Source organism: Heloderma suspectum, chromosome 4 (genome assembly GCF_057233095.1).
Source record: "Heloderma suspectum isolate Gila_16-S chromosome 4, 16-S_ref, whole genome shotgun sequence".
Taxonomy (NCBI): domain Eukaryota; kingdom Metazoa; phylum Chordata; class Lepidosauria; order Squamata; family Helodermatidae; genus Heloderma; species Heloderma suspectum.
The window spans coordinates 184,706,045-184,732,937 of NC_139461.1; the positions used below are offsets into that span (position 1 = coordinate 184,706,045).

General features: G+C 46.8%; 1 protein-coding gene across 5 annotated transcripts in view; it reads left to right on the plus strand.

The window, feature by feature from the left end:
• The first annotated feature begins 242 nt into the window (after positions 1-242).
• LOC146347832 (complement factor H-related protein 4-like) overlaps positions 243-26,893 on the plus strand; it is a 44,997-nt gene continuing 18,346 nt past the window's right edge. For 2 of the 5 annotated variants that reach the window (XM_084851474.1, XM_084851478.1), the window contains exons 1-5: positions 5,611-5,769; positions 11,840-12,037; positions 16,074-16,259; positions 17,869-18,054; positions 23,343-23,519. In XM_084851474.1, the coding sequence (XP_084707600.1) occupies positions 5,706-5,769; positions 11,840-12,037; positions 16,074-16,259; positions 17,869-18,054; positions 23,343-23,519 (811 nt within the window). In that variant the 5' untranslated portion in view covers positions 5,611-5,705. Of the gene's footprint in view, positions 449-5,610; positions 5,770-11,839; positions 12,038-16,073; positions 16,260-17,868; positions 18,055-23,342; positions 23,520-26,893 lie in introns of those variants that run through there. The other 3 variants (XM_084851475.1, XM_084851477.1, XM_084851476.1) reach the window with 3 other exon arrangements.

A 26,893-nucleotide genomic window follows, 5' to 3' on the forward strand; every position in this document is an offset into this window, starting at 1 on the left:
CACCTGTCAATGACTCCACATCACACTCCAGTTAATCGGCAGTGAAAAGGGCTGGCTCTGAATTTCGCAACTGTGGCAGGCAGGCAGGGTAGTTTCTTCTCCTTCTTGGTGGTGGTTGGCAGCACTACACCAAATGCTGAACTATTGATTTCGCCATTGTTGACAACATTGCAACATAAAGAATACAAACCGTCTGCAAACACTCCCCATTGGGTTTTAAAGTTCATGCTCCTCATTCCGGTAAGTTCTCCTACAATAACAAACTGAAAAGCAGGAAAGATGCTCTGACAGTGGATTAGAGGAGACACCAAAGAGGGAAGACCTCTGGAGGGCATTGAGGGAGACAGTTCTGTGGTTCAGAGGAACTAGATTACCAGAAGCACGATGAAGAGCTGGCTGGTCTTTATTGTCTCGTTTCTTCAATGGACAGGCTGTACTTCCCAAAATGGTAAGTGGGTAAGGGGCTCGGTGTGCTTTGGCCCCTGGCCCAGCCCCCCCACCTCCTCCTCCTCTGCTGATGCTGTTGCCACTGCCCACTGCCGCCTCCTGAGGCCTGGAAATGGTGACTCCCTGCAAGAAGAGTCGACGTGCATCCAGGCCTCAGGAGATGGCAGCGGTGTGGCAGCAGAGGCGGTGAAAGTGGGAGCAGCCCACCACTGCCCGTCGCCACCTCCTGAGGCCTGGACATGCAGTAGGGATGTCAGAGAATTCCGCCACAGATCTCAGTGAGGCCGATTGCCAGTGTATTCGGCCCCCCGAACTCTGTGGCGGAATGGCCTGTCCCCCCTGCCCCCCTGCGGATCTCCCCCGGGACGAGACTCACCTAGGGTGGATCTTCCGGGCAGTGGTGGCTGCGGCGGCGTTTCCAGGCTTGTGTAAAAAAAAAAAGAGAGACGTGATAGGCTACGTAAAGATTTACATAGACTATCATGGTTAGGTTTAAAAAGAAGAAGAAGATGTGAAAGGCTATGTAAATCTTTACGTAGCCTATCATGGTTGGGTGGGTTTAAAAAACAAAAAAACCGCGTACGCAAATGGCGGCAGCTATGGCCGCCGCCATTTGCGTTCCTTCTTTTTACTGTCTTAAGCTACGTAAATCTTTACGTAAACTATGACGGTGAAAATAAAGGGAACGCAAATACCGTAGCGGGCGCTATTTGCGTCCCTTTTTGATTCGCCGTTTTAGCCTACGTAAAGATTTACGTAGGCTAAAACGGTGAATCAAAAAGGGACGCAAATAGCGCCCGTTATGCTATTTGCGTTCCACTTTATTTTTGCCATCCTAGTCTAAGTAAATATTTATGTAGATTAAGACGGCCAAAAAGAAGGAACGCAAATGGCGGCAGCCGTAGCCGCCACCATTTGTGTACACATTTTTTATTTTTTTTTTACCCAGAGCCCTCTGCAGCCGGAAATCCGGCTGCGGACGGCTCTGGCCTGGCCGGCTGCTCCGCAGAGCTGCCGCGGAGCACAGCTGGCCATTCAAGGATTCCAGGGGGAGGAACGGAGCGCCTCCTTACCCGGCCAGGATTCCGGGGGGAGGGACGGAACGCCTCCCCCCCACCTTCAACATAATCCGTGAAAGGTAAGTCACTTTCGTACATCCCTAACATGCAGTGACTGGTCTTATTCTAGGGAGTTTCCATTTTTAAAATGGCAACCTCCTGGAAGATCCAGAAAGTTGCCATTTTAAAAATGGCGACTCCATGCAAGAAGAGTCGCCATGCGTCTAGGCCTCAGGAGGCGGTGGCGGGCTGCAGTGGTGGAGGCAGCAGCAGAGGAGGAGGTGGCTGCCCAGGAAAGGAGCTGGGGGGGTTGCGTTGTGGTATTTAGGGGGGAACCCACTTCAGGTTTGGGGCTGAGGCCCCCTGGATCCGCCCAAGCCAGATCCGCCCAAGCCGGATCCGCCCGAGCTTTGTGGCTTCCGAGTCGGATTGGAGGGTCCCTGCACAACCCTCCTTTTTACCCCTTGGCGGTATCAACATACACATATATTACAGGGACAACTGCAGAAGCTGATGCTAAGGGAGACCCTACCATTAGGCAGAGTGAGGCAACCACCTCAGGCAGCAGGTGCTGGGGGGTGGGAGACAGCAGGCCCCCAGCCTTTCAGCCTGAGCCCTCCAGCCATTCCCCTCTCTCGGAGAACATATTATTATTTATTACATTTCTACACCACCCCATAGCCAAAGCGTTCTGGGCAGTTTACAGAAGTTATCTGTCAGTCACATGTCTGTCCTACATCGCTGAACTAGCCTGCTGGCCCCTGGGTGTGCCAACAAGTTATCAAAGCTGAAGTAAAGTTCAATTGCCAGGCTAGCCAGTTGCCAATCTGTTATGTGGAATGGAGAGGGCTACCATCTTGCTCTTTGCCTCAGGCAGCAACATGCCTTGGGTGGGCCCTGCTGCTGCTATCACACTGGCAAAGGCATGAGTGAATGAAGATCGAAGAGTGGGAACTGCGTATCATGTACTCTCTCCAGCTGAAGCCACTGGCAGAATTTGGATCCTCGGTTTTCTAGCCTACTGTTGGCTGGACTCACAAAATCATATTTCTGCAGCTGCCTTCCAGAAATTAGTTTCTTGGAAGTCACCTTATATACTACAATGGGGTGGGGAATCTATCATCCATGGGGCTAGTTGCGACCAACCCACAGCCTCCCTTCTGTCCCCCATATGCAGCAATTAGGCTTTTAAAAGGCCTCCATGGGTGCCATTGGAGGTTGTTTTTAAGCTTAATTGCTGCATGGGGGCTTTTTCAGGGGGATCAGATGGTGCTACTGGAGAGCGAAGGCCTAACCGGAGAGGGAGGGGAAAGCACAGACCTCCTTCTCAATCCTCCCCACGCACCATTACAGCTTTTGTGGGAATGGGGAGGGTGCTGGGAGACTGGCTGACAGGGTGCTTTGGAGATTGTCAAGGCCCTGTGGAGAGGGTTGCAGGGAAGCCAGGCGTTCTCCCTTGGCTTGTATTTTAACCTGAGCCAGAGAGGTCTTGGGGGCACTTGTAAAGCTCACATCTTCTTTCAGGCAAGCTTTATGAGCCCCTTAAGCTCATATCCAAGTCCAAGTTTAGTAAAGACACCAGAGAGGAAATGGGGAAGGGATGGACCTCCCTCTTTCCCTCTCTCCATGCACCATCTCTACTCTCACCACAACCAGCCACTGTAACTCTGAAGGAGAAGGGGAGAGGATGTTTTGGTGGCCTTGCAGGCAGAGAAGGAGGCAGTGAACTTGTTTTCCGAATGACAGATTGACTCAGAAAATAAGAGGGGTTATTGCAGATTCCGGGAAGAAATCACTCATCTCGTTTCTGAAACAATGTGATCGTGGGGAGAGGAGATTGTTGACTTCTGCTGTTGATGCAGAGACAGGGCAGAATTACAGTCCCTTAGTGGGGCACATTCAGAACTAGGGATGGGTGGATCACTTACCCCGTTGTGGGGGGGGGTCCGCAGAGGGGGGACTAGGGATGTACGAAAGTCCCTTACCGTTTCGCGGATCTGCTTCGCGGTGGGGGGGGGAGGCGCTCCATCCCTCCCCCCGGAATCCTCGACCGGCCGGCTGTGCTCCAAAGCGGCTCTGAGGAGCAGCCGACCAGGCCCAGGCCAGAACCGTCTGCAGCCGGATTTCCAGCCGCGAAGGGCTCTGGGTAAAAAAAACAAAAAAAACCCTGCATACGCAAATGGCAGCAGCTACGGCCGCTGCCATTTGCGTTCCTTATTTTTGGCCGTCTTAGTCTACGTAAATATTTACGTAGACTATTACGGCAAAAATAAAGGGGAACGCAAATAGCGCCCGCTACACTATTTGCGTTCCAATTTATTTTGGCCGTAATAGTCTACCTAAATATTTACGTAGACTAAGATGGCCAAAAATAAGGAACGCAATTGGCGGCGGCCATAGTCGCTGCCATTTGCGTATGCGTTTTTTTTTTTAGCCTGCCTTGATAGGCTATGTAAATACTTACGTAGCCTATCGTGGCCTCCACAGGGACACAAAAGGCATCCCTGCGTTAGCCATGATAGGCTACGTATGTATTTACGTAGCCTATCACGGCATGAAAGAGGAGGTGCATGGCGGCCACCCTGCGGCTGCCATTTGCAAGTTGGTGCCAACGGAAGCAGGTAAGTGCTCTGTTTCGTGCTATTTTTGTGGGGTGAGGACTTCATGCCGCCCGACTTTCGTGGGTTGGGGGAGGCGGGGGCTTTGTTCCACGATGGATTTCGGGGGGCCGAATGCACTTGCATTCAGCCTCACCAAGATCTGTCGCAGAATTCTCTGACATCCCTAGGGGGGACGCGATCTATTCCTCCTGCCCGGAATCCATCCAGGCCGACTCCGTTCCGCCTTGACCCTACGGAGCCGGCTGCCAGCTCCGCTTCACTGGCGAATGTTGATATGGTCAGCAGCCATTGCCGTGCTGTATCACTGTAAGTCACGCTCTGGATGCAAATGGCATAGTGGGTGCCATTTGCGGCCGTAAAGCTGGGAGATTAGCCTAAATGCAGCCGTAAATGCAGCCCACTACGCCATTTGCGTCTGGAGTCCAACTTACAGTGATACGGCACAGCAATGGCTGTCGGACGTATTGACATTGGCCAGGGATGCGTCCGGCTTCGCAGGATCAAGGCAGCGACGGATCTGACCCGGAAGGATTCCATGCTGAGGTGGAGGTGAGTGCTCCGTTCTGCCACGGGCCCCAATGGGCCCGTGACAGATTTCTCATTGGGGTCTATGGAGGATTTCTCCCCCATCCCTATTCAGAACACTTTCTATTCAATTTTGATTGGGGAAATAGGCTGGACAAGGAAAGACGGGAATCCTCCCTACCCCGGCACTCCGGAAATGCTGATGTGGGGCTTCTTGCAGATGTCTTTAATCTTTGAAAAAGAAGTGGGGATATCCAATCACAGCTCCTTGCACTGCATGTAGTTTGGTCCACAGGCTCTTTGAGCATTTCTCTTCAATTCCTTTTGCCAAATGGGGTTTCAGGTGAAACTTAGCATCCGCACTAAGTGCTACGAGCACTTCAGTCAAATGTAGTCAATAGGATTAAAGGAATGTTGAACGATTGCTTTAGCCTTTTAACCCATGACTTTAAAAAAGGAGTCTGCTTTCTTTCAAAGCAGCCTCACCAACTTTTCAGCCTTCTGTCTGGGCCTTTTCCACGGTACGTTTCTCTTAATGGGACAAGAACAGGTCAAGTATGATGGTTAAGGGGACAGATGAAGAACGGTGTGGCCTGCTCCTGCCCCTTTAACACCAATTTGATTTGTAGAAATCAGCAGCAAAAGCTGCTCAAGTCATCAAAATCTGTTCTGTCACCTGTCAATGACTCCACATCACACTCCAGTTAATCGGCAGTGAAAAGGGCTGGCTCTGAACTTTGCAGCTGTGGCAGGCAGGCGGGGTAGTTTCTCCTTCTTGGTGGTGGTTGGCAGCACTACACCAAACGCTGAACTATTGATTTCGCCATTGTTGACAACATTGCAACATAAAGAATACAAACCGTCTGCAAACACTCCCCATTGGGTTTTAAAGTTCATGCTCCTCATTCCGGTAAGTTCTCCTACAATAACAAACTGAAAAGCAGCAAAGGTGCTCTGACAGTGGATTAGAGGAGACACCAAAGAGGGAAGACCTCTGGAGGGCATTGAGGGAGACAGTTCTGTGGTTCAGAGGAACCAGATTACCGGAAGCACAATGAAGAGCTGGCTGGTCTTTATTGTCTTGTTTCTTCAGTGGACAGGCTGTACTTCCCAAAATGGTAAGTTCTGAAGGGAAATAGCAACAGGGGAAATTGTAACAGAGGAAATGGTTACTGCATGTTTCATGATCAAAACATTTATTTTCATCAGGATGGTAGAGGCAGGAATTCATTTGACGTTGCATTTTTCTCTATAAAGTTGTGGCTTTCTGGAAACTTATAGTAGCAGATTCTTTGAAGAGCATTTTAGAGTTGGAATCAAAATGGGTCATAAGGGATGTGAGATTATTAATACATGAACTTATTAGGAGAATTCATCTCACCCTTGTCAATGCACACGTACATCTGAGTGCCTTTGCTTAAGGTTATTAGGTAAGTGATTACTATGCCCAGAATTGTAAGGCTGTTTGAAAAGAGGTTTGTTTCCTGCAGAGCTTTTAATTTTTTTAATTTTTATATTTTTGACCCATTCTGAAACAAAAAGTTCTCACAAGGGTTATAAAAAGAGCTGTGAAAATGAATATTAAATAAACAAAAAATGTTTCAGTTTAACATGTAATGTTCAGAGCTTTCCATGCTCATTCAGGATTGAAAATGCCCTTAACAGACATGTTATTTTGGCAACATGCATATGGGATGGTATCCTATGCTGTTGCTAGTTCCAGCTTCACCAGCTTCATCTCTCTTTTGCTCATTCTCCAGTATGGGGAAGTATTATCTTACCGTATGGGATTTTGGTTTCAGGATGACAAAACTAACCCAAAGCTTGTACAGAAGGAATAAGGAGAAATGACTAAGCTGCGGCTTATCCTGGGGTTGGACTTGATGACTTTCAAGGTCCCTTCCAACTCTGTCATTCTTTGTGCATGGTATTGGTTTCCAGTTGGGTCCTTGCTATGTGGAATGGTAGCTCCAGTTACACGACAGCTGCAGTCACATAGACCGCATGTGTCCATTCCAGCGAACAGACACTTCTGGCACTGACAGCCATCCAGCTCCAAGGTAGAGTTGAAGTCTGAACTAACAACGGCATCGGATACCATATCACAGGCATATTGCCTAAAGAACATGTCAGTGACAGATGTGGCTCTTAATGGCCATAATTTCCAGGCATTTTGGGAGCTTGAGTGAACATGGAAAGCCATTAACTCAACATGTTAAACTGAAAGGTTTTTTGTTAATTGCATTTGATAACATTTTGGCAAGGCTGTGCCTAAAATGCTAGATGTCTGGACCGGCTGAGATAGCAGACATCAATCAAATTCACCTTCAAGTAGTGAGTACTATTCGGAAGATTGCATTTTAAACCCCAACATTGATTCTGGGGAGACCATGTGTGAGAGATAAGAAGACAGAGATCGGGAAGGAAGGTTCTGAGGCAACGGTGAAGAGGGAAAGGCAGAGTCAGAAAAGAGAGGTCCTGAGAAGGCTGAGCAAAGACCAGCAGCAGCATTCCGCCCTTCCTCCAGTTACCAGACAGCAGTGACTCCCTAACCAATGGTCTATCAGTGAGGCCTATGCTTACTTCTGAGTCCTGGACTATACCACGACTGACAGGTTTTCGGAAATAACCTACCTTCTGGAACACAGTACTATTCAGGTCTCTTCTCTCCATGTTTCTGTGTAGAGTATAATGAATAAATGACTGAATAAATGATTTAAGTGTTGGTTTGGCTTCCTCCCCCCTTTTCCTTGTCACGGTAAACAAACTCTAGTTCTTAATTTTATAAGTTTCTCACTGGTTTTTCTCTCATCTGCTTTCAGGGTTCAGGGGTCCTGGTGGGCTGGAGGCACTGTACACTAGTTTGGGTTCAGCATCTTTCTCCCACATCCACTCTTGCATGTATGAACTTGGGTCCTGTGGTTTCCACACACCCTCCTCACACAGGGATGTGGGGGGGGGGCAAGTGGGCTTATATTCAGAGGCGCCACTGGGACCTGGGTTCATGCACACAGAGTAGTAGATGAGGGGGGAAATGCTGACCCCAAACTAGCATGTGGTGCCTCCAGCGCACCAGGACCCCCTGCAGGGGAATTACCTACACCAGGCCCTGTTGTGGCGCAGATTTCTGATGTCTTTGTGTCTGTGTCTGTGAAATGGTTTGGGGCTCAGTGCAGGTGTGCTCCTCCCTCCTGCCCCCCTCCCCCATAGATGGAACATGGCCGGCAGAGCAGCGCCCCTGCCAGAACCTTTCTGCAGCAGATTGGTCCTTCTGGTGGCATTGGGCGCTTTCTGCCTCATTCCAGTACCGTCAGCCTCATTCAAATATGTTTCCGCCAATGAACCTGTGGGATCAGGATTGTTCTCCTAGTTGGTGTTGTGCTCCTGTGCAAAGGAGGCAGCGATAGGGATGGGGGAGAATTTCTCCCCGAAACTTCGGGGGGCCGAGTGCCAACGCATTCGGCCCCCCGAAATTGGTGGGGAAATTCTCCGCCGCCCCCCGCCCCCCCCCCGGGATGGGACTTACCGTAGCCGAATGTCCCTCTCTTGGCGGCGGGTCCCGGCGGCGGTTCGGCGGTGGTTCGTTGGGGGCGGGGATGGCAGCCGGTCTCCCGACTGGCTGCCGCCACTGCCATTGCAAAAAAAAAAAAGTAAAGTAAAAAAAAACAACCACCCCCATGATAGACTACATAACGATTAACGTAGCCTATCACGGCTATCACGGCCCCTTCATGGATCACTGCCTTGTTGTGGCGAAGGGGCTTGCGTAACTCAGTGAAGCCATAAGCTATGCCGTGCAGGGCCACCCAAGACGGACAGGTCATGGCAGAGAGTTCTGACAAAATGTGGTCCACTGGAGAAGGAAATGGGAACCCACTCCAGTATTCTTGCCAAGAAAACCCCATGGAACGTATCACAAGGCTAAAAGAGATGACGCCGGAAGATGAGCCCCTCAGGTCGGAAGGTGTCCAATATGCTACTGGGGAAGAGCAGAGGGTATTTCCAAGTAGCGCCAGAAAGAGTGAAGCGGCTGGGCCAAACCCGAAAGGACACTCAGCTGTGGATGTGTCTGGCGGTGAAAAGAAAATCCGATGCTGTAAAGAACAATATTGTTTAGGAGCCTGGAATGTCAGATCAATGAATCAAGGTAAGCTGGAAGTGGTCAAACATGAGATGGCAAGATTGAACATCGACATCTTGGGAATCAGCGAACTCAAATGGACAGGCATGGGTGAATTTAATTCAGGTGACCATCATATCTACTATTGTGGGCAAGAATCCCTTAGAAGAAATGGAGTAGCATTCATAGTCAACAAAAGGGTGGGAAAAGCAGTACTGGGGTACAATCTTAAAAATGATAGAATGATCTCAGTACGAATCCAAGGCAAACCATTCAACATCACAGTAATTCAAGTCTATGCCCCAACCACTGAGGCCGAAGAAGCTGAGGTTGATCGGTTCTATGAAGACCTACAACACCTTCTAGAACTAACACCAAAAAAAGATGTCCTCTTCATCATAGGGGATTGGAATGCTAAAGTAGGAAGTCAAGAAATCACCGGGATAACAGGCAGGCATGGCCTTGGTGTACAAAATGAAGCAGGGCAAAAGCTAATAGAGTTTTGCCAAGAGAACACGCTGATCATAGCAAACACTCTTTTCCAACAGCACAAGAGGCGACTCTACACATGGACGTCACCAGATGGTCAATATCGAAATCAGATTGATTATGTCCTTTGCAGCCAAAGATGGAGAAGCTCCATACAGTCAGTAAAAACAAGACCTGGAGCTGACTGTGGCTCAGATCATGAGCTGCTTCTTGCAAAATTTCGGCTTAAATTGAAGAACGTAGGGAAAGCCACTAAACCTTTCAGGTATGACCTAAATCATATCCCTGATGAATATACAGTGGAGGTGAGGAATAGATTTCAGGGATTAGACCTGATAGACAGAGTGCCTGAGGAACTCTGGACGGAGGTCCGTAACATTGTTCAGGAGGCAGCAACGAAATCCGTCCCAAAGAAAAAGAAATGCAAGAAAGCCAAGTGGCTGTCTGATGAGGCTTTACAAGTAGCTCACGAAAGAAGGGAAGCGAAAAGCAAAGGAGAAAGGGGAAGATATACCCAACTGAATGCAGAGTTCCAGAGAATAGCAAGGAGAGACAAGAAAGCCTTCTTAAATGAACAATGCAAAGAAATCGAGGAAAACAACAGAATGGGAAAGACTAGAGATCTCTTCAAGAAAATTGGAGATCTCAAGGGAACGTTTTGTGCAAAGACGGGCATGATAAAGGACCAAGAAGGCAGGGACCTAACAGAAGCAGATGAGATTAAGAAGAGGTGGCAAGAATACACAGAAGAACTATACAGGAAAGATCTGAATGTCCCTGATAGCCATGATAGTGCGGTCACTGAACTTGAGCCGGACATCCTAGAGAGTGAAGTCAAGTGGGCCATAGGAAGCATTAGTAACAATAAAGCTAGCGGAGATGACAGTATTCCAGCCGAGCTATTTAAAATCCTAAAAGATGATGCTGTTAAAGTGCTGCATTCAATATGCCAACAAATCTGGAACACTCAACAGTGGCCACAAGACTGGAAAAGGTCAGTTTACATTCCAATTCCAAAGAAGGGCAACGCCAAAGAGTGTTCAAACTACCGCACCATTGCGCTCATTTCACATGCCAGCAAGGTGATGCTCAAAATCCTACAAGCTAGGCTTCAGCAGTATGCGAACCGAGAACTACCGGAAGTACAAGCTGGGTTTCGAAGAGGCAGAGGAACTAGAGATCAAATCGCCAACATTCGCTGCATCATGGAGAAAGCAAGAGAATTCCAGAAAAACGTCTATTTCTGCTTCATTGACTACGCTAAAGCCTTTGATTGTGTGGATCACAACAAACTGTGGCAAATTCTTAAAGTGATGGGAGTACCAGACCACCTTACCTGTCTCCTGAGAAACCTGTACGAGGGTCAAGAAGCAACAGTAAGAACCAGACATGGAACAACCGATTGGTTCAAAATTGGGAAAGGAGTACGACAAGGCTGCATATTGTCACCCTGCTTATTTAACTTATATGCAGAGTACATCATGAGAAATGCCGGGTTGGATGAATCAGAGGTCGGAATTAAGATTGCCGGGAGAATTATCAACAACCTCCGATATGCAGACGATACCACCCTAATGGCAGAAAGCGAAGAGGATCTCAAGAGCCTCTTGTTGAGGGTGAAAGAGGAGAGTGCAAAAGCTGGTTTGAAACTCAACATTAAAAAAACTAAGATCATGTCATCTGGCCCTATCACTTCCTGGCATATAGAAGGGGAAGAAATGGAAGCAGTGACAGATTTTACTTTCTTGGGCTCCAAGATCACCGCAGACGGTGACTGTAGCCATGAAATTAAAAGACGCTTGCTCCTTGGGAGGAAAGCTATGGCAAACCTAGACAGCATAGTAAGAAGCAGAGACATCACCTTGCCGACAAAGGTCCGTCTAATCAAAGCTATGGTTTTCCCAGTAGTAATGTATGGCTGTGAGAGCTGGACTATAAGGAAGGCTGAGCGCCGAAGAATTGATGCTTTCGAACTGTGGTGCTGGAGAAGACTCTTACGAGTCCCCTGGACTGCAAGGAGGTCAAATCAGTCCATCCTAAAGGAAATCAGCCCTGAGTGCTCATTGGAAGGACAGATAATGAAGCTGAAGCTCCAATATTTTGGCCACCTAATGCGAAGAGAAAACTCCCTGGAAAAGACCCTGATGCTGGGAAAGACTGAAGGCAAAAGGAGAAGGGGACGGCAGAGGATGAGATGGCTAGATAGCATCACGGATGCAATGAATATGAACTTGAGCACGCTCCGGGAGAGAGCGCAGGACAGGAAGGCCTGGCGTGCTATGGTCCATGGGGTCACGAAGAGTCGGACACGACTGAACGACTGAACAACAACAACAACATCACGGCTAGATTTCCAAAGTCAGCCGTGATAGGCTACGTAAATCGTCACGTAACCTATCACAGCTGATGTAAAAGAAAAAGATCATATTTCTCCACAGCTACACTTGGGCTGACAACGCAACCTCAGTGAAACAAGCACAGCCCCAAGAAGGATTAAGAAAAATAGCTGATGAGTGCAGTACCCTTAAAAATAATAATTGTGTCTTGAATTTCTCTCTCTCTCATCTTTTCCAAATCAGTGGGCTGTGACCATCCCCGTATAGAAAATGGAAAATTAGATGATTATTATGAACAGAGGAGAGTCAACCACGTTCCAGTAGGACTCGGACATACAGTTGACTATGGATGTAATCGTGGTTTTCTGACAGCACGTGGCTATGAAAGGGAACGGGTTCAGTGTACCAGATCGGGCTGGAATCCAGAACCAAAATGCTTCAGTAAGTAAATGTTTTCCTTGCATTCTCTTCTGTTATCAGGAACATAAATTATCATGCATAATGTAAATATGTGCTCCTTCCGGGCAGTTTTATCGAGTTTTGTGGAAAGAGGGGCAAAAAAGCAGTAAGAACAGGAGTAACTGATGTGGCCTTTTTTAAGGGTTGCTGCTCACCAATCCATTTCCAGTTGTTAACTTAAAAAAAAAACAACCACAACAGTGGATGAGAGAAATACATGTTTAAAACATGTATTGTAAGGTACTCTTAGGTACTCTTAGAGAGCTAGGATTGGTTGTTGCTCATTGTCAGATAATATTCAGTCATTTCAAAAGCTGCTCATTTAAGACCAGAGTTAAAGCTATTTCATGTTGGTTCAAGCTCCACAAAGTCAAGCAATTGGAAGCTAAGGATGGTGGCTTAACAGATGTGCCTCAGATCCATGATGATGTTCTGCATGTCAGAACTTGTGCTTGCTTAAAACTTGACCTCTATGAACCAATAGTTTCCTTTGGACTTTTGGGGATTCTGATGGGGAGGATGGAATGCCTCTTTAAAATCTATGAAAAAGATTATTTTAAAACTTGCCTGGTCAGTTTTCGTCACTTGCTCCATTATCAATCACAGTGGAGCTTGGAAACACAGAAGTACCACTCTCCCCTCTTACTGCATCAGAGGACGTTCCGTCCCCCATCTCCCACTGTTTAACCCATCTTGCCAGCTAGTGGTGAAAACAACAGACAGGCATGGGTCAACTCACAGGACCATTCCTCTAGCAATGTAGTAATGCTCAGAATCTTCATAGGGCAATACAGGACCAGGACAATGTGGGGTGTCTTTGCTGGTCCCAGGCACTCTCTCCTCCCCATCTGAATTTAGGCCTGAAAGAACAAGAACAAGTTCCCCATGGAGGGAAGTTGTGAGCAAACACAGTTTGTGAGATTGCACAATATCCTTACTGATCACTGGGTATGTCTGTTAAAGCATCAGACTTAGTTTCCTGGTTTCATGGACCTTGAGCCAACATGGAATAGCCTAAGCTCCGGTCTTAAACCAGCAGGCATTTTGAGCATTGAATACATATAAAGGGCAGTCTTTAGAAAATAAAACATATAGTGAAAAAGTTGAGGGCAGAGAAAAGGGTGTTAAATCTTCAGGGTAAAGGACATTAATTAAAAGGGTGTTTTTTTTTACTCAAACCCCATCAGGTTTTGAAAGGACACATAAGAGGGCTGTGATTTCACACTGTGTAGCCCCACCCCCCTGGCCAAACTCATGCTGGCCACACCCTTTGCCAGCTGCATTTTCAGCAGCTGTGTGACGGGGCCCTGCACATGTACATAATATGTGCAGAAGTCCTGTATATGGGGTGGGGGTTCCTGATTTTCCTTTGTGTGGAGGAGACATCTGCATATATGTCTGTATGTAAGTAGCCCCCCACCCCCCGCCTTGCATGACTGCTGAATGCACTGTTTGTGCACATGACAGCAAGGATGGGGCAGCATTTTCTCATAAATTTTTTCCATGTATTGGGGGCCCCCTGAAGAAATTGAGTTCCAGAGAAAGAGAGAGAGGGAGAGAAAGAGAACACTGGGGGGTACACAAAGGAAAGATGGAGGTAAGGACAGCTATGGAGTGCAGAAACACCACAAAGGAGGTTTAGAAGATAGATGCAGAGAGATCTATGAGGCTGTGAAACAGAGGAAGAGGGAGGGTTGAAGCAGATTATCATCATCTTCCTCAGAGCAATTCTTGGGGTCCCTAGGTGTGTGACTAATGCAGTGTTCTGCTTGGAATCTGGATTAAACTCCATATCATGTACAGTTTAGACATCTACTCTGTCTAGATGGATTCCATTTTGTCTTGACCAAGATGATTCTTGTTACTGTTCTGTGATCTGGCAAGACACTTAGAGAAATAACTGGTTGAAGGCTGTAAAATAATGCAAATAGATATTTCTCCATTTGAGCTTTTTTCTTTGGGCAAGGAAAAGGCAAAATAAGTTCTTTTGTTAAGACCGTACAATACTGAATTGCAACATTTGATATCCCTGGCAACTAAGTTTTGTTTTCCTTCTATTGGTGGCATTAAATTCCCATTTGGGAGCAAAGGGGCTCACTATCTAAAAACTGTTCATGTTTATAAGCCTTCGGTTGCATTTACAGAGGCCTGTATGACTGCTCTACCATGTGCCGTTCTAGAGAAGATATTCAATAAGGATTCTTCTATGGACGTTGGAAGAATCTGTAGGGGGCTGGGGCAGGGTGAAATCCACCAAGCGTTCTGCAGTTTGGCCTCCCTGGACTCTGACTCGCCAACCTGTGAGCTGGCCCGATTCAGTCCGTGAGATTGCGGCCAGCTTGCGGATCTTCTTTTACTTTTTTTTCTCTAAAATTGGCAAGTTACACAAAATACAGCTGCAATTGGTGTAACTTGCACAAATTTCAGCCATAATTAGTGTAATTTGCACAAATTGCAACCGTAAAGTATGGTCACAATTTGAACATAGCCAAGCACTTTACAGCTGCAATTAGTTCAAATTACACTTATTACGGCCCAAATTTGCACAAGTTATTCCAATTGCAACTCCAATTGGCAAAACTTGCCAATTTCAGAGAAAAATAAAATAAAATGGAAATTTCCCAGATTCCGGGAAAGAGCCCATGGCTCAGCTCACGAATGAAAGCTGAGATGGAGGCATCGAGGAAATCCATCGAGCCCCAGCTGAACAGATTTGCTCACAACAGACTTTCCTAGATTCTTCATGGCAAGCTTGTTGCCCCTGTGGTTCAGGGGACTTAGAGACTGTAATGTATGTTTTATTATACTGCAGTTTCTATTGGGATATTAGGAGAGAACTGACTGTGCCTTTATTATCTAAATTTCCTTACAGAGACAATCTGTTTTATGTATCTTATTGTTAGCTGGCAGAATTCCTGTAGTTATCGGAAAAGTTGCTAAGGTTTTTTTTTCTGTTGCAGTTAAGCTGAGAGCTCAATTAACCTGGTCTTGATTTGCTCAGGATGAATGATACACTGTTCTATATTTCTCTCTCTCTCTCTCTCTCTCTGTGTGTGTATTGTTGTCCTATATGTTTTTATAAATATATCCTGCATACTTTTCTTTTTCAACCTGGCCATGGACTGCAATAACAAGATTTGGATTTGAGCCCTTGATCCCCTTATCCTCCATGAATTTGTCTAATCCCCTTTTAAAGTCATCCAAATTGGTGGCCATCAGTATATCTTGTGGTAGTCAATTCCATAGCTTGCCTATGCGCTGTGTGAAGATGTCCTTCCTTTTATCTTCCCTGAATCTCCCACCAATCAGCTTCATGGGATGACTCTGGGTTCTAGAAGTTTGACAGAGGGAGAAAAATGTCTCCCTATGCACTTTCTCCTGGTCGCTAGGGCACAGTCTCCCATACTTATTTTGAGATGTACTGTATCTTTTATTTAAATGTTAATCATTATTTCTAAAGTTGCATCTATACATACAAATTGGCATGTGTAGATCGTATGCAAATCATGGTCCTCTTCTGTCCTCTTTTTGGGTGACGCTTTTCCTCTTTTTTGGCCATTCATAAATGGCCGCTCTAATCTAAGCCCTCATAAGAGTGGGGAAATGGTGGACATGGTATTGTTCTGTGCTATATTATATAGATGCTAATGGAGCCTCTGCATGTTGCAGTTCTTCTTGCCCTGCCTGGGCATGTTGCTTCTCTGTGCTGACTTCACCCTCTTCAGCCATCCCGCTCATCCTGCCACTACTTTGCTCCTCTCACCAAAAGAAGGCTGGTACTGGTCTGTGTATGTCATTTGCTGAATGAAGTTACAAGCCATTGTTTTCGGGGCAGGGGAGTGAACAAAACTCTTGCTTTCAATTATGTTCTTCCCACATTTTTTAATTTGCAAAGGTACAGGCACAAAATCTTTAAACTGTGTCACTTATAATACAGCATCTATAGTAAGGATCAGCTTATAGTCACCATAAAAGACTTTCACAAATGATATAACATGGTTCCTCTTCTTGCCTTTAGAAATATGTGCCAATGATGCACAATTTCCACATGGCCGGCTCCTTCCTTCTTATTGGTGGAAGAAGTACATAGAGGGGCAAGAGATTTCATTTTCGTGTGATGAGGGATACTCTCCTGCACATCAGCAAGCTAAGGCCAGGTGCACAAAAGATGGCTGGTCACCCGCTCCAGTTTGTGCCCCTGTAGGTAAGCTTTTCAAAATGTCATCTTACCTGCCAGTGAGCAGACTGAGAAACTAGATGTTGCCTTCCCTGTTCTGCTGCAAGCAGAAGGTGAATTGTAGGTTTTTCTTTTGGGGAGTGGGGGCCTCTCCCAGCTAAAGAGAATTTAGTGAGATGTGTATATAAGAATGGAAAGACATGACGGTGTGCAAGGAGGGGTCGCAGAGGAGGCCCCTGCAGCAGCCACTACCTCTGCGACATCCTCTTCACATGAGAACACAACCACTAACATACTGGGGGGAGGGGTTCACATGTATACATGTGTGTGCACGAAACCACGCACACATGGTGGATATAGCTGGGCTTGGGAGCCAGGACAGCATTCCATAAGCTCTCCCTCCTTCTTGCTGTTCCTGTTGCTGCTACCACTAGCCCAGAGAAGGAAGGTAGAGAGGAGGGGTGGGTTGTCATTCTCTCCATGATACTCCCTCACTCCACTGTTCTGGTTGATGGTGGCAGCAACCTAAATTATAAGGACAACCTAAATGATGTAATCTGGTCCCCAGAAAAACCACTGGCTGGAGCTCCTCCACCTGGCGACATGGCTGAGGAAATGGCTTCTCTGTGTGTGGGGTTTCCTGGCTGGGGACAGCCTATGTGCACCAAAGGGACCCCCCCAACTCAGGTCCGTGTGGAGCAGCGCTCCTCCATTCAGTGGCTCAGTAGGGGTGGGGTTGCTTTCCCCACACCTTCCCTCATGGGGGGGCAGGATATGAGGCCTCTGAAGCTGCTTTGACTGGGTTCCAGGTGGAGGGGTGTTCCTCCACCTGGCACCTTGGTCGGAGAGCGGCTTCACGTGGCCTGGCCTTTCTCCCACTGCAGAGGATGTGGGTTGGGATGCTGGGGACTGGTGAGCTAGGTGAATCTCCACCGTTAGCTCTAATCTGAAATAATAGTGGGGATAATCTCCCCACTGTGGGGGTGGTGGCAGGGGAGGGGCCTCTTCTAAGGCCCTGCTGGCCAGATGGGCCAGCCTGGTGGGCCAAATTTGGACCATGGATCAGAGTTTCCTTGGTCTAGCCTATGAAAGCTTATGCCACAAAAGAGTTTAGTCTTTAAGGTGTCACAGGAGACCTTTCGCAAAAACTGGTAATTCTTTCTTTATTTTTTAATTAAAATAAAATTCCTAGAAACAAAATTAAAATTTTACTTGCCAAAGGTGAAAGTGTGGAATTATTTCCCAAATCCCACACGCTCCCCTACATTTTGTGGTTCTAGGAGAAAACAGCAGTGTAAATGCTGTTTAACACTGGATCCTAAATAGAAACATACATATTTGTCAGTGCCTTGGGGAGGAAACATTCTTAACACTTTTAAAGGGAAAACAAAACTCTGTCAAAAGCTGTGGAATGAATCTCCAGTTATTTTTTTTTTTAAATCAGCCTACATAAAAGCTGAGTTGCATAACTTCATCGGATAATATTTGTATTGAGAAATTCATATAATATTGTCTCTGTATTATGATGCGGCTGAACGTCACAGCTGGCTAGTAGAAACTAGCACTTGGCTACCGTGCCCATCCAGAATGTTTTGACCCTTGTACCTAACACCTTTCTCTTTTCCTATCCTATTAGAAATACCACAAACATGTGAAGAAATTTCCGTGCCTCACGGTTTTTTCATGGAAAGCAAGGAACGTTTTTTTCTCAACGAGAGAGTAGGATATGGCTGTCATAGTGACTTTACGACTTTAGAAGGACAAAGCACGGGAGAGACGCAGTGCCTCGCAAAGGGGTGGGAGCCAAAGCCAGCGTGCGTCAGTAAGTAATTCAGTGAGTGATGAATTCCATGGTAGCCCATGAGAGACACGAAGCTTTGCTCCAGATCTTACTTGGGCTTGGACCGGAGTCAAATTGGGGAGCTTCAGTCTGAGTTGAACCGGCTTGTTTTTTGAAGTGCAAAATAAGTGCCCAAACCAAATCCTGTAGTCAGTGCTATGGCTGTCGGGTAGGGGGAAATCCAGCCCTCGTCGGGCCCAATCTGGCCCTCTCAGGGCAAGCCAAGCTGCAGACTCCCCACCCGAACTCACGAGCACTGTGCGCAAATGGCTGCTTCTCCCCCTCCCGGTTCCCGGGATGGAGAAAAGGAGCCGTTCGCGCACAGTGGAGGCAGTGCGGTGGGTGTGGGGACTCTCGTCGCTTCCACCTGGCACCGTGCACAAACCCGTCCACTCTGCTTGCTGACACCGGGAAGGGGACCGTGAGGGGTTTGCAAGCAGTGGTGGGCGTCGGCAGCAGGACTCCCTGCCAGCGTCTCCGGTGTGCGCAAGTGCTGCTTCTCCCCATCCCGGTTCCCAGGAGGGGCAGAAGCAGCCATTTGCACAGCGCAGGGCCTCTGTGCAGACCCAGGAGGAGAAGGAGAGACTCGCACACAGCAACCCAGCTGTGCACAAAGGGCTCCTTCCCCCCTTCCCCGGACCCGGAAGCGGGAGACGGAGCCATGCACAGCGGTTGCACTGTGCGCAAAACGGAGGATGAGAGGGGAGCACCACTTCCCTCTCATCCTCCTGCCCCTGCCACCTCACCCCTGCGCAAAGGTGGAAAAGCTGCCAGCTGGCCCGACACACCAAGTTGGGCTAGCCGGGAGATGCTGGCCCAGGGGGACGAGCCGGCGAAAGCGCGCCAAGCTCCACCCCCAGACAGATTCCTCCCACACCCCTAGTCAGTGCACACCCCGTGTCTGTCACCGTTCGTAACTTCATCGGACTCTGGCTACACAGGTCACAGCTTCACCAAAGTCTTTTTGGAGGAGTGGGGCTGGTTCAAGCCAGGGAGATGGCAGCGCCTTTGTCCTTGTGGCTGTCAAGATCTCTTTGAGAGCCCTGACTAAAGGTGAAGTCATGACGTTGGTTCGAGATCAAAATTTGCAAAAACGAAACACCGCAACTTAAATATTTATACATTTAGCACTGCTGCGATGGATATAGCAACTCACAGAATTTAGATTTTTCAGTACGCTGGTGGTGCCACAAAGAGGAATACCAATAGAAGTCCAAACTGGACCGTTAGCCTCCATGTAGATCCTATTCATTCCTCAGGACACTGTGTGGTTCCTCTGGCTGGTGCCGCAGGAAACTGTCACATTCATTTGCAGCTTAGGCCTGCAGTCCAGCTAGGAATAATCCTGGTCAACAAGCTCCAGGCCAATAGGCCTGTTCTCTTCCCTCCTGTCAAGTGCTGCTCCTCATTATGCAGATCACGGGGGGACTGTTTGCCCATCATCACTCCTGGATCATCTCACGACTTGGAACTGCAGTTTGGGCGACCTCTGCAGCTTGCAAATGAGTATGACATTTCTCCATAAGGATGTCTAGTTTTGGCTAGTTAGCGACTTTAAATGTTTTCTTTTCCCATTATTGGGAATGATGATGATGATGATGATTTTCTTTCCAAGGTTGTTATTCCCTCATTCCCCTTTCCTCCTTGGTTGAAGTAAAACTTTTCTTTAATTTAGAACTTGGGATTGTGATTGATTCTGTACGACCAGCCCAGAGGGGGATGCTTCACACACACACTTGCCAGCCTTATACTGTGTGCTATGTCTAAGGCAGAGGTTGGGAATGTGTGTGTGTGTGTGGGGGGGGGAACCCACTGGAAACTGCATCTTTGTCACCCACCGTTGAAATTGCCATGGCAGCAGCAAAAATATCAGTGATTTTGCTTGAAAACAAGGCACACGCTCCCCTATCCAACTTGCAGTACTGTGTTCTGGCACCTGGGAAGTCTCCTTCTTCAGTTTGTTTGGGCTTCTCGGGGCACAATTTTACTTGAAAGCAAGGCTTGAAAACACTTGTACACCCCCACCTCCCGAATCTGCATTTTCATGTTTTAGCCTATGGGGGGAAATGTACATTTTTTTTAAATGGGAAAAAATGTATATTTTTCAGTTAGGAAAATGAACTCTTGAAAACGACATGGACATTTTTCCTAATAAAAAGATTTTTGTTTAAGATGTTCGCATTTGGGAATGTGAACAATTCGGAATGAACTTCAAGGAAGAATTCAGAGAACCTCAATGACCTCAACCATCACGTGTTAGCAGACCATGCTGGTAGGAGTGGAGCCACCATATCATTGCACCTCTGTCACCCAACCCCTACAGAGCTGATCTAGTAAGATACCATAGTCAATGGTATCAAAAGCTGCTGAGAGATCAGGGCGGTCACCCCCCGCCTCTCCCAACAGAGGTCATCTGTCGGGGCAACCAAGGCCATTTAGTACCAAACCTAGGCCTCACCAGAAGTGCCTTGAATTGCTTGTTTGAAGTTGTTCTAGATATATGTTCCTTTTGTGTATATTGTCTGTTCATGTATTTTTATCTAAATGGTTTTTAATCTCTGTATATTGTATTTTTAATGTTTTTAATCTTTGTAAACTGCCCAGAGAACTCCAGCTATTGGGTGGTATAGAAATGTAATTAATAATAATAATAATAGTAATAATAATAATAATAATAATAATAATAATAAATAGAGCGACCACTCCAAGACCTTGCTCAAAAAGGAGTTATTAGTGGCTGAGCAATAGTTGTTAAAAATTCTCTTCATGGGTGGATACACAGCTGCTTCTTTGAAGTTGGCTGGAACTAGCCCTTCACACAAGGAGGCATTAGCTACCTCTTGGACCCATGCAGGAATAGATTACTCACGGTCTCAACTGTACTAGGGAAAAAAAATCCCTGAATTGTCTCTTCTTGTTACTGTTTTTCGATTTATAGCCTGCAGATGCTTAGAATAGAGAACAGCCATAGAAAAACAAAAATCATTATTGTAAAACGTTCTCAAAGTAAGAGACAGTATTTTTGCTAGAAATTAAGGCAACGGTCACAATAAAACCTGAAGGAAGAAATGTGAGATGCTTTCATTGAATGTCTTTGAGCATGTCTGTTTTTCTCCACAGGCTTACTGGAATTCTAAATTTCTCCATTGGTGGAACTGCACACTCTCCATTGGCAAACAAGTGTTCATCTAGCTGCATTTGCTGACACGATGTGAATGCAGAAGCGGGCAGCCAGGGGATTTGTACGGGAGAATAGTTAGGCAGGAGGAAGGGCTCCTTTTCCTTCACGCTCTGACAGATTACCCACAACAAATGCCCATCCCAGGCCATTTTCTCAGATGGGCTAACTTAATTTCCAAATCCATTTGGGGTAAAAAACATGAAAAACCTGTCTGGAGGGGAGAGGATCAATGCGGAGAAGAAAGCATCCCCTTGTCCCCACAGAGTCACTCCTGCAAGGAAAACAAGTGCTTTTCCAGACACAGCATGTAGCTCTGTCCTCTATTCCTTGTGTTGTCTTTCGACGGGTATGTTTTCAACAGCACAACTGGGATGAAAATGTCATCTCAGGAAATTTAAGTGTTGTTGTTGTTGTTCAGTCGTTCAGTCGTGGTCGACTCTTCATGACCCCATGGGCCATAGAACGCCAGGCCTTCCTGTCCTGCGCTCTCTCCCGGAGTGTGCTCAAGTTCATATTCATTGAATCGGTGATGCTATCTAGCCATCTCATCCTCTGCCATCCCCTTCTCCTTTTGCCTTCAATCTTTCCCAGCATCAGGGTCTTTTCCAAAGAGTTTTCTCTTCGCATTAGGTGGCCAAAATATTTGAGCTTCAGCTTCAGTATCTGTCCTTCCAATGAGCACTCAGGGTTGATTTCCTTAAAAAAAAATAAAAATCAATCAATGGAGGAAGCAATCCTATGTCCTCTAGACAGATTCCGGGAGGACCACAAGATATTTTGTATTCCTGGATCTGAAGTTGGAGACAGCATTCCTGCCTTGGACTCAGGAATCTGAGTTCCCCTCCCCTTCGAGGGGATATAAAGGGGGTGTTCCCAGGGGTGGAGAGGGAGGAGACTGGAGAGGCTAGCTTGCCCCATATCCTGAGGCCTCTCCAGCCTCCTTCCCTCCCCCCCACAATGCCTCAACTAGACAGGCAAAAAAGCTGTCTAGTTGCAATGCAGGGCAGGAAGTGTGGTGGGGGCAAGCATGGCCTCTGACATGCCCCCACTCTGCACTGGGCACTTGTAGTTTGGAGGCTTACAAGCATCAAGGGTGGATCCCATAGGTAAACTCACCAGCTTACCAAATGCTCAGCATGGTCCAGTTGATACGCCTCCTAGAATCGTCCACATCGAGCGGCCCTCGTGGAAGACCTAATGAATGAGTGGGCGAGCCGAGACCATGCTGACAGGCAGTGCTTCTGGCTGGGCCCAGCTGAAGAACAAGCCTCCTTCTTCACCAAAATGTGTTTATGGGTTTAGCAACATAAGAAGCTGTCTTATGCAGAATCGGACCATGGGTCCATCTAGCCCAGTACTGTCAACACTGACTGGCTGTTGCTGTCTGGGATTTTCGGGTGGGATTATTTCCTACCCTCTCCTGGAGATGCCAGGGGTTGAACCTGGGGCTTGCAAAGCCTGTGCTGTGCTACCGAGCTGCAGCCCCAGATCTCACCAGTGGTCAGTGATATCTCTGTTGTTTGATTGTTGGTAGCGTAGGGTGGGTGGGAATGTTTCAATAAGAACTTTCCAAAATTCACAGATTTCTTCGTAAACATGCTGGGAAGTTGGATGGATGAATCTCTCTGTTTCAGTTTTCTCCCACATCGGAATTTTCAAAATCTCAAACTTGTATCCCTGTGTATTCATTGATGTTTGTAGTGCTGAATTGCGGCTTCCACAACCTTTTTTCTGACAGGATCCTCCTCTTTTACAGCGACATGGCAGGAGGAAGAATATGGTCCTTTCATGCTGGGAATAGCTGTACCTGTTTAATTTCACCAGTGCAGATGGTTGAGAGCTTAATTTCAGTTAGACTTTTTTGATAAGAACTTACTGAAATGTGCATGTTTCTTCATTAATGGGATGAAAAGAACTTGAGATTTAAAAAGGTCAAATGTGGGGGAAAGTGAAACTGATGGATTCGTCTGACCCTGGTGGTAGCTCTTATGTTACTCCATATACTTGCATCCAGAAGGCCATTCTGTGTAAGGGATTTTAGAGAAAAGAACAGTTGATCATTAATGATACCCATCCTTTCCTTCCTCAGAAACATGCCCAATGCCATCTGAGCAGAATGCTATCTACGGCACCACTAAATCAGTTTTCTTACTTGGGGAAACACTTCACTATGAATGTGAAGATGGGTTTGAAACGGTTAAAAAGACCTCAGGTGACCAGACAGAATGCACAGAGGATGGATGGAATCCAAAGCCTGGATGTCTGTGTAAGTTAATAAAATATCATTGTTGGTAATACTACAGTTTTCCAAATCTGCATATTTCATTCTAGCAAGGGTGGTGTCCTTGCTGATTTCCATGAAGTTACACACAGTGGTCACTAACTCTAAACCATCTTCCATAAGTAGATCTTCCAAATATTCCAGAAGTGGAGCCTTGGGACAATACAGTATGTCACACCAGCAGCCATATCCTTCATTTTCTCCAAAATCTGTTTCCAGTAATTTCTTATAATTGGACATGACTAAAGCATATGCAGCTGGTCTGAAGTCTGAACCTGAGGCCTGATCCATAATCATCAGTCAAATTATATATTCATTTCAGATGCAGGGGGTAAGATTCAAAACTGGATTTTAAGAAACTGAATATGTGAAAATGGATTTTGTAGTAATTTTCTTTCAGTTTATTTATTTAAATTATTAATTAAGTTTGTATTCATTTATTTATTACATTTCTATACAGCCCAATAGCCAAAGTTCGCTGGGTGGTTCACATGATAACACATAATGATAACACATAATGTAAAACCTTTAACATGCACAAATTGAAACATGCAGAGGCCTTCTGAGACTTGATGAAGGCTGGCTAGTCTGGCCTGCGGTTGATCCCACCTCTCTGAGGAGATCTCTGTCCGATACAGGGCCATTGCCTGATTCTACAGCTGCTGGCCCCTGCAGCTATGGGTCCTCTAGCATGGAGCTGATGAGGATTGCAATTGTGTGGGGCTGGCTACTCCTTGAGTCTGGTAAAGCCACATCCTCTGGCCTGGAAGGTCCCAGAGCAGCAGACGACAGCTCACTGCCTGATGCCTCCTCCATCTCTGAGTCCTCCTCTGAGCCAGAGGGGCTTGAGGAGAAAGAGCATGACTCACACATCTAATATGCATCTTTTCCATATTGCTCCTTCAAGACTTTTCAGTACATTGCAGCTATCCTCCAAGCCTTCTGAGCCAGAGGGAGCCCAAATTGGTCTGCATCACGCCTGACCTAGGGGCAGAACAGGAGGTATCTTTTTCAGATGAAGTGACTGATGCTGAAAACCCCATGAGGAACCCCCCCCCCAACCCTGGCACTTCTGTAAGCACCCCTCACATCCCCAGAGGCTACACAGGCCCTTCAGTAACAGTGGACCTTGAGGGCCCTATGGACAAGGCTTGTGATGAACCTATGAGAGCTACCCTACCCGTGAAGTCAGAGGAGGCTGAGGAACCACCCAGCTTAAGAGAGCATTGGTACCAGAAGGTGGTAGACAGGCGGCCTCCCAGGAGCACAGTGCACGCCTTAGGGCCCAGGAACAAGCACTCAGAGGGCTTATTGTCGGCTTGGCATTCCAACTATAGAAATTTGATAGGAGCATGCAAGAGTGAGAAAAATCAGACCGGCAGCAGAGGTCTTTCAGGATTTGCTAGTGGTGGTCTTCATTTGCTAAGAGGCAAATGAAGTTGTAAATGCCATTGGACGTATGGGCACATGTCAAGATCTTGAGTTAGAGATAGAGAGAATCACAATATGATGGGTACACTGGAAGCAGACGTAAAATGCTGACTTTTGAAGGTGTGAACATCTGACAAGTAGCATCAATGTTCACCAGAATTCCATGGTTCTAGTCCAAACCAACTGGGATTTTTTTTTAAACAGACAAACCCTAATGAGGTTGCGTACACTGGCATGGATCCTAAGTTAAGTAAAGTTAAAGTTCACAGCAGGGAAAACATTTCTGTTTCCTCCCCCTGCACCCCATCCCACATTTCTAAGGAGGAGCTCTTGAAGAGTCTTTTCAGGGGTAGCAACAGGAGGGAGGAGGAGCGGGGGATGCTTCCTTCCCTGAACCTTAGTTTATCGTAGGATCCAAGACTTGATACTTGATATCAAAAGCTTTGGCAAATGCATTTCCTCATGTTGCTGCCCCCAGCCATTCATCTGCTGAGCTGCCATCCTCAAATCACCCCATAACTGAGAATTACAAGAGCTGCACTTCAACCCGCTCATGCTCAAGTAGTGCTTGCTGTTGCATCAGCAGCCACTGCTTACTGCACTTGGGGAAGTGCTTGACCCCCCCATTTTGACCCCCCCTTTTCTGGTGTTAGGAAGGCAGCAAATCAGAGCTTTATGACACTCCAGAGGACTGGCATTCATGGCTGGTGGGCTGTATTCAGCTGAGTAAGCCGACATTTGTAGCATTTACAAATCCCAGCTATCAGTTCTTGCAACCCCTTTTCGTGCCAGGGTTGAGCTCTGGATAAACTAGTTTCCAGCATAAGCTGGTTCTGGACAGTGGGCAGTATGCAATGGTGACCGCCTGAGAGTGGCCAGCCCCATTGATTCTGTTGCGCAAGCAGCACCAGATTATTTAGCACTTCTGGGGGCAGCTCTCATTTCTGGAATGGTCCAGGGTGGCGGAACTCGCATAATGGAGCTCCGCTGACCTGCTCCATTTTAGAAATGAGCATTTCCGCTGGTTTGGGGGCTTGCCCCCAGAAGTGCTAAATCTCTGTTGTCCAAGTGGTGGGTGATCCTTGCACAACAGAATCATTGGGGCTGGCTGCTCAAGGGATGGAAGTGGCGCTGGGCCCCACTCACGAACAAGCAGCATTGGATATTGCCCAGTACTGACTGGCCGGTCCCTGTGACATCATGAACAAATTTCATCCCCACTCCTGGAGCAATTTTGCGACTCCTTTAAAAACTCTTGTACACCAAGAAAATAAAATGATGAACGAACTTTTAAATGAATGAAATATTTTTATTTCAAAAAATAAAAAGGCGGACGGGCCTTCTGCAGCAAAAGGAGAGGGGCAATACAGATGGTTGAACCAGTGCTCAATTAGAATATAAATCTCTAATTCAAAATATGAAGTAGTGGTAAGGTAGGCGCAGCATGCAGTCTATTTTATATTGCAACTGGCTTCATCTTGGGGGGTTGCAATGTGCGCAGTCCTAGAATAATTTTTATAATTCTGATCATGTGGACTGTCCCTTGCTTTCTGGAATACTGAGTGATCATCGCATTGCTCAGACATCCTCCCAAGCGAAACCTGTGTTTGTGACATCACAGCCACCTGCATCATGCATCTGTTCAAAGTGGGCCCCGTCGTCTGGTATCAGAAGGTTGCTGCCAAACCATTTTATGAACGTTTGTTCATAAACATAGAATACACACGGGGAATTATATAGTGTTAGTGAAAGCAGGCTTCAAGGTGGAGGAGGGTGACATCCTTGTACCCGCATCAGCTGGATGTTGTACATATGTTCACATGCCAATGTACCAGTAATGCATGTCGGATTCCTACCAGATGTTCCTCACTCTGTCGTGCAACCAGCTACTGTGTATTCAGTTAGCAAAACCCCTTTCTGCTGAGCAT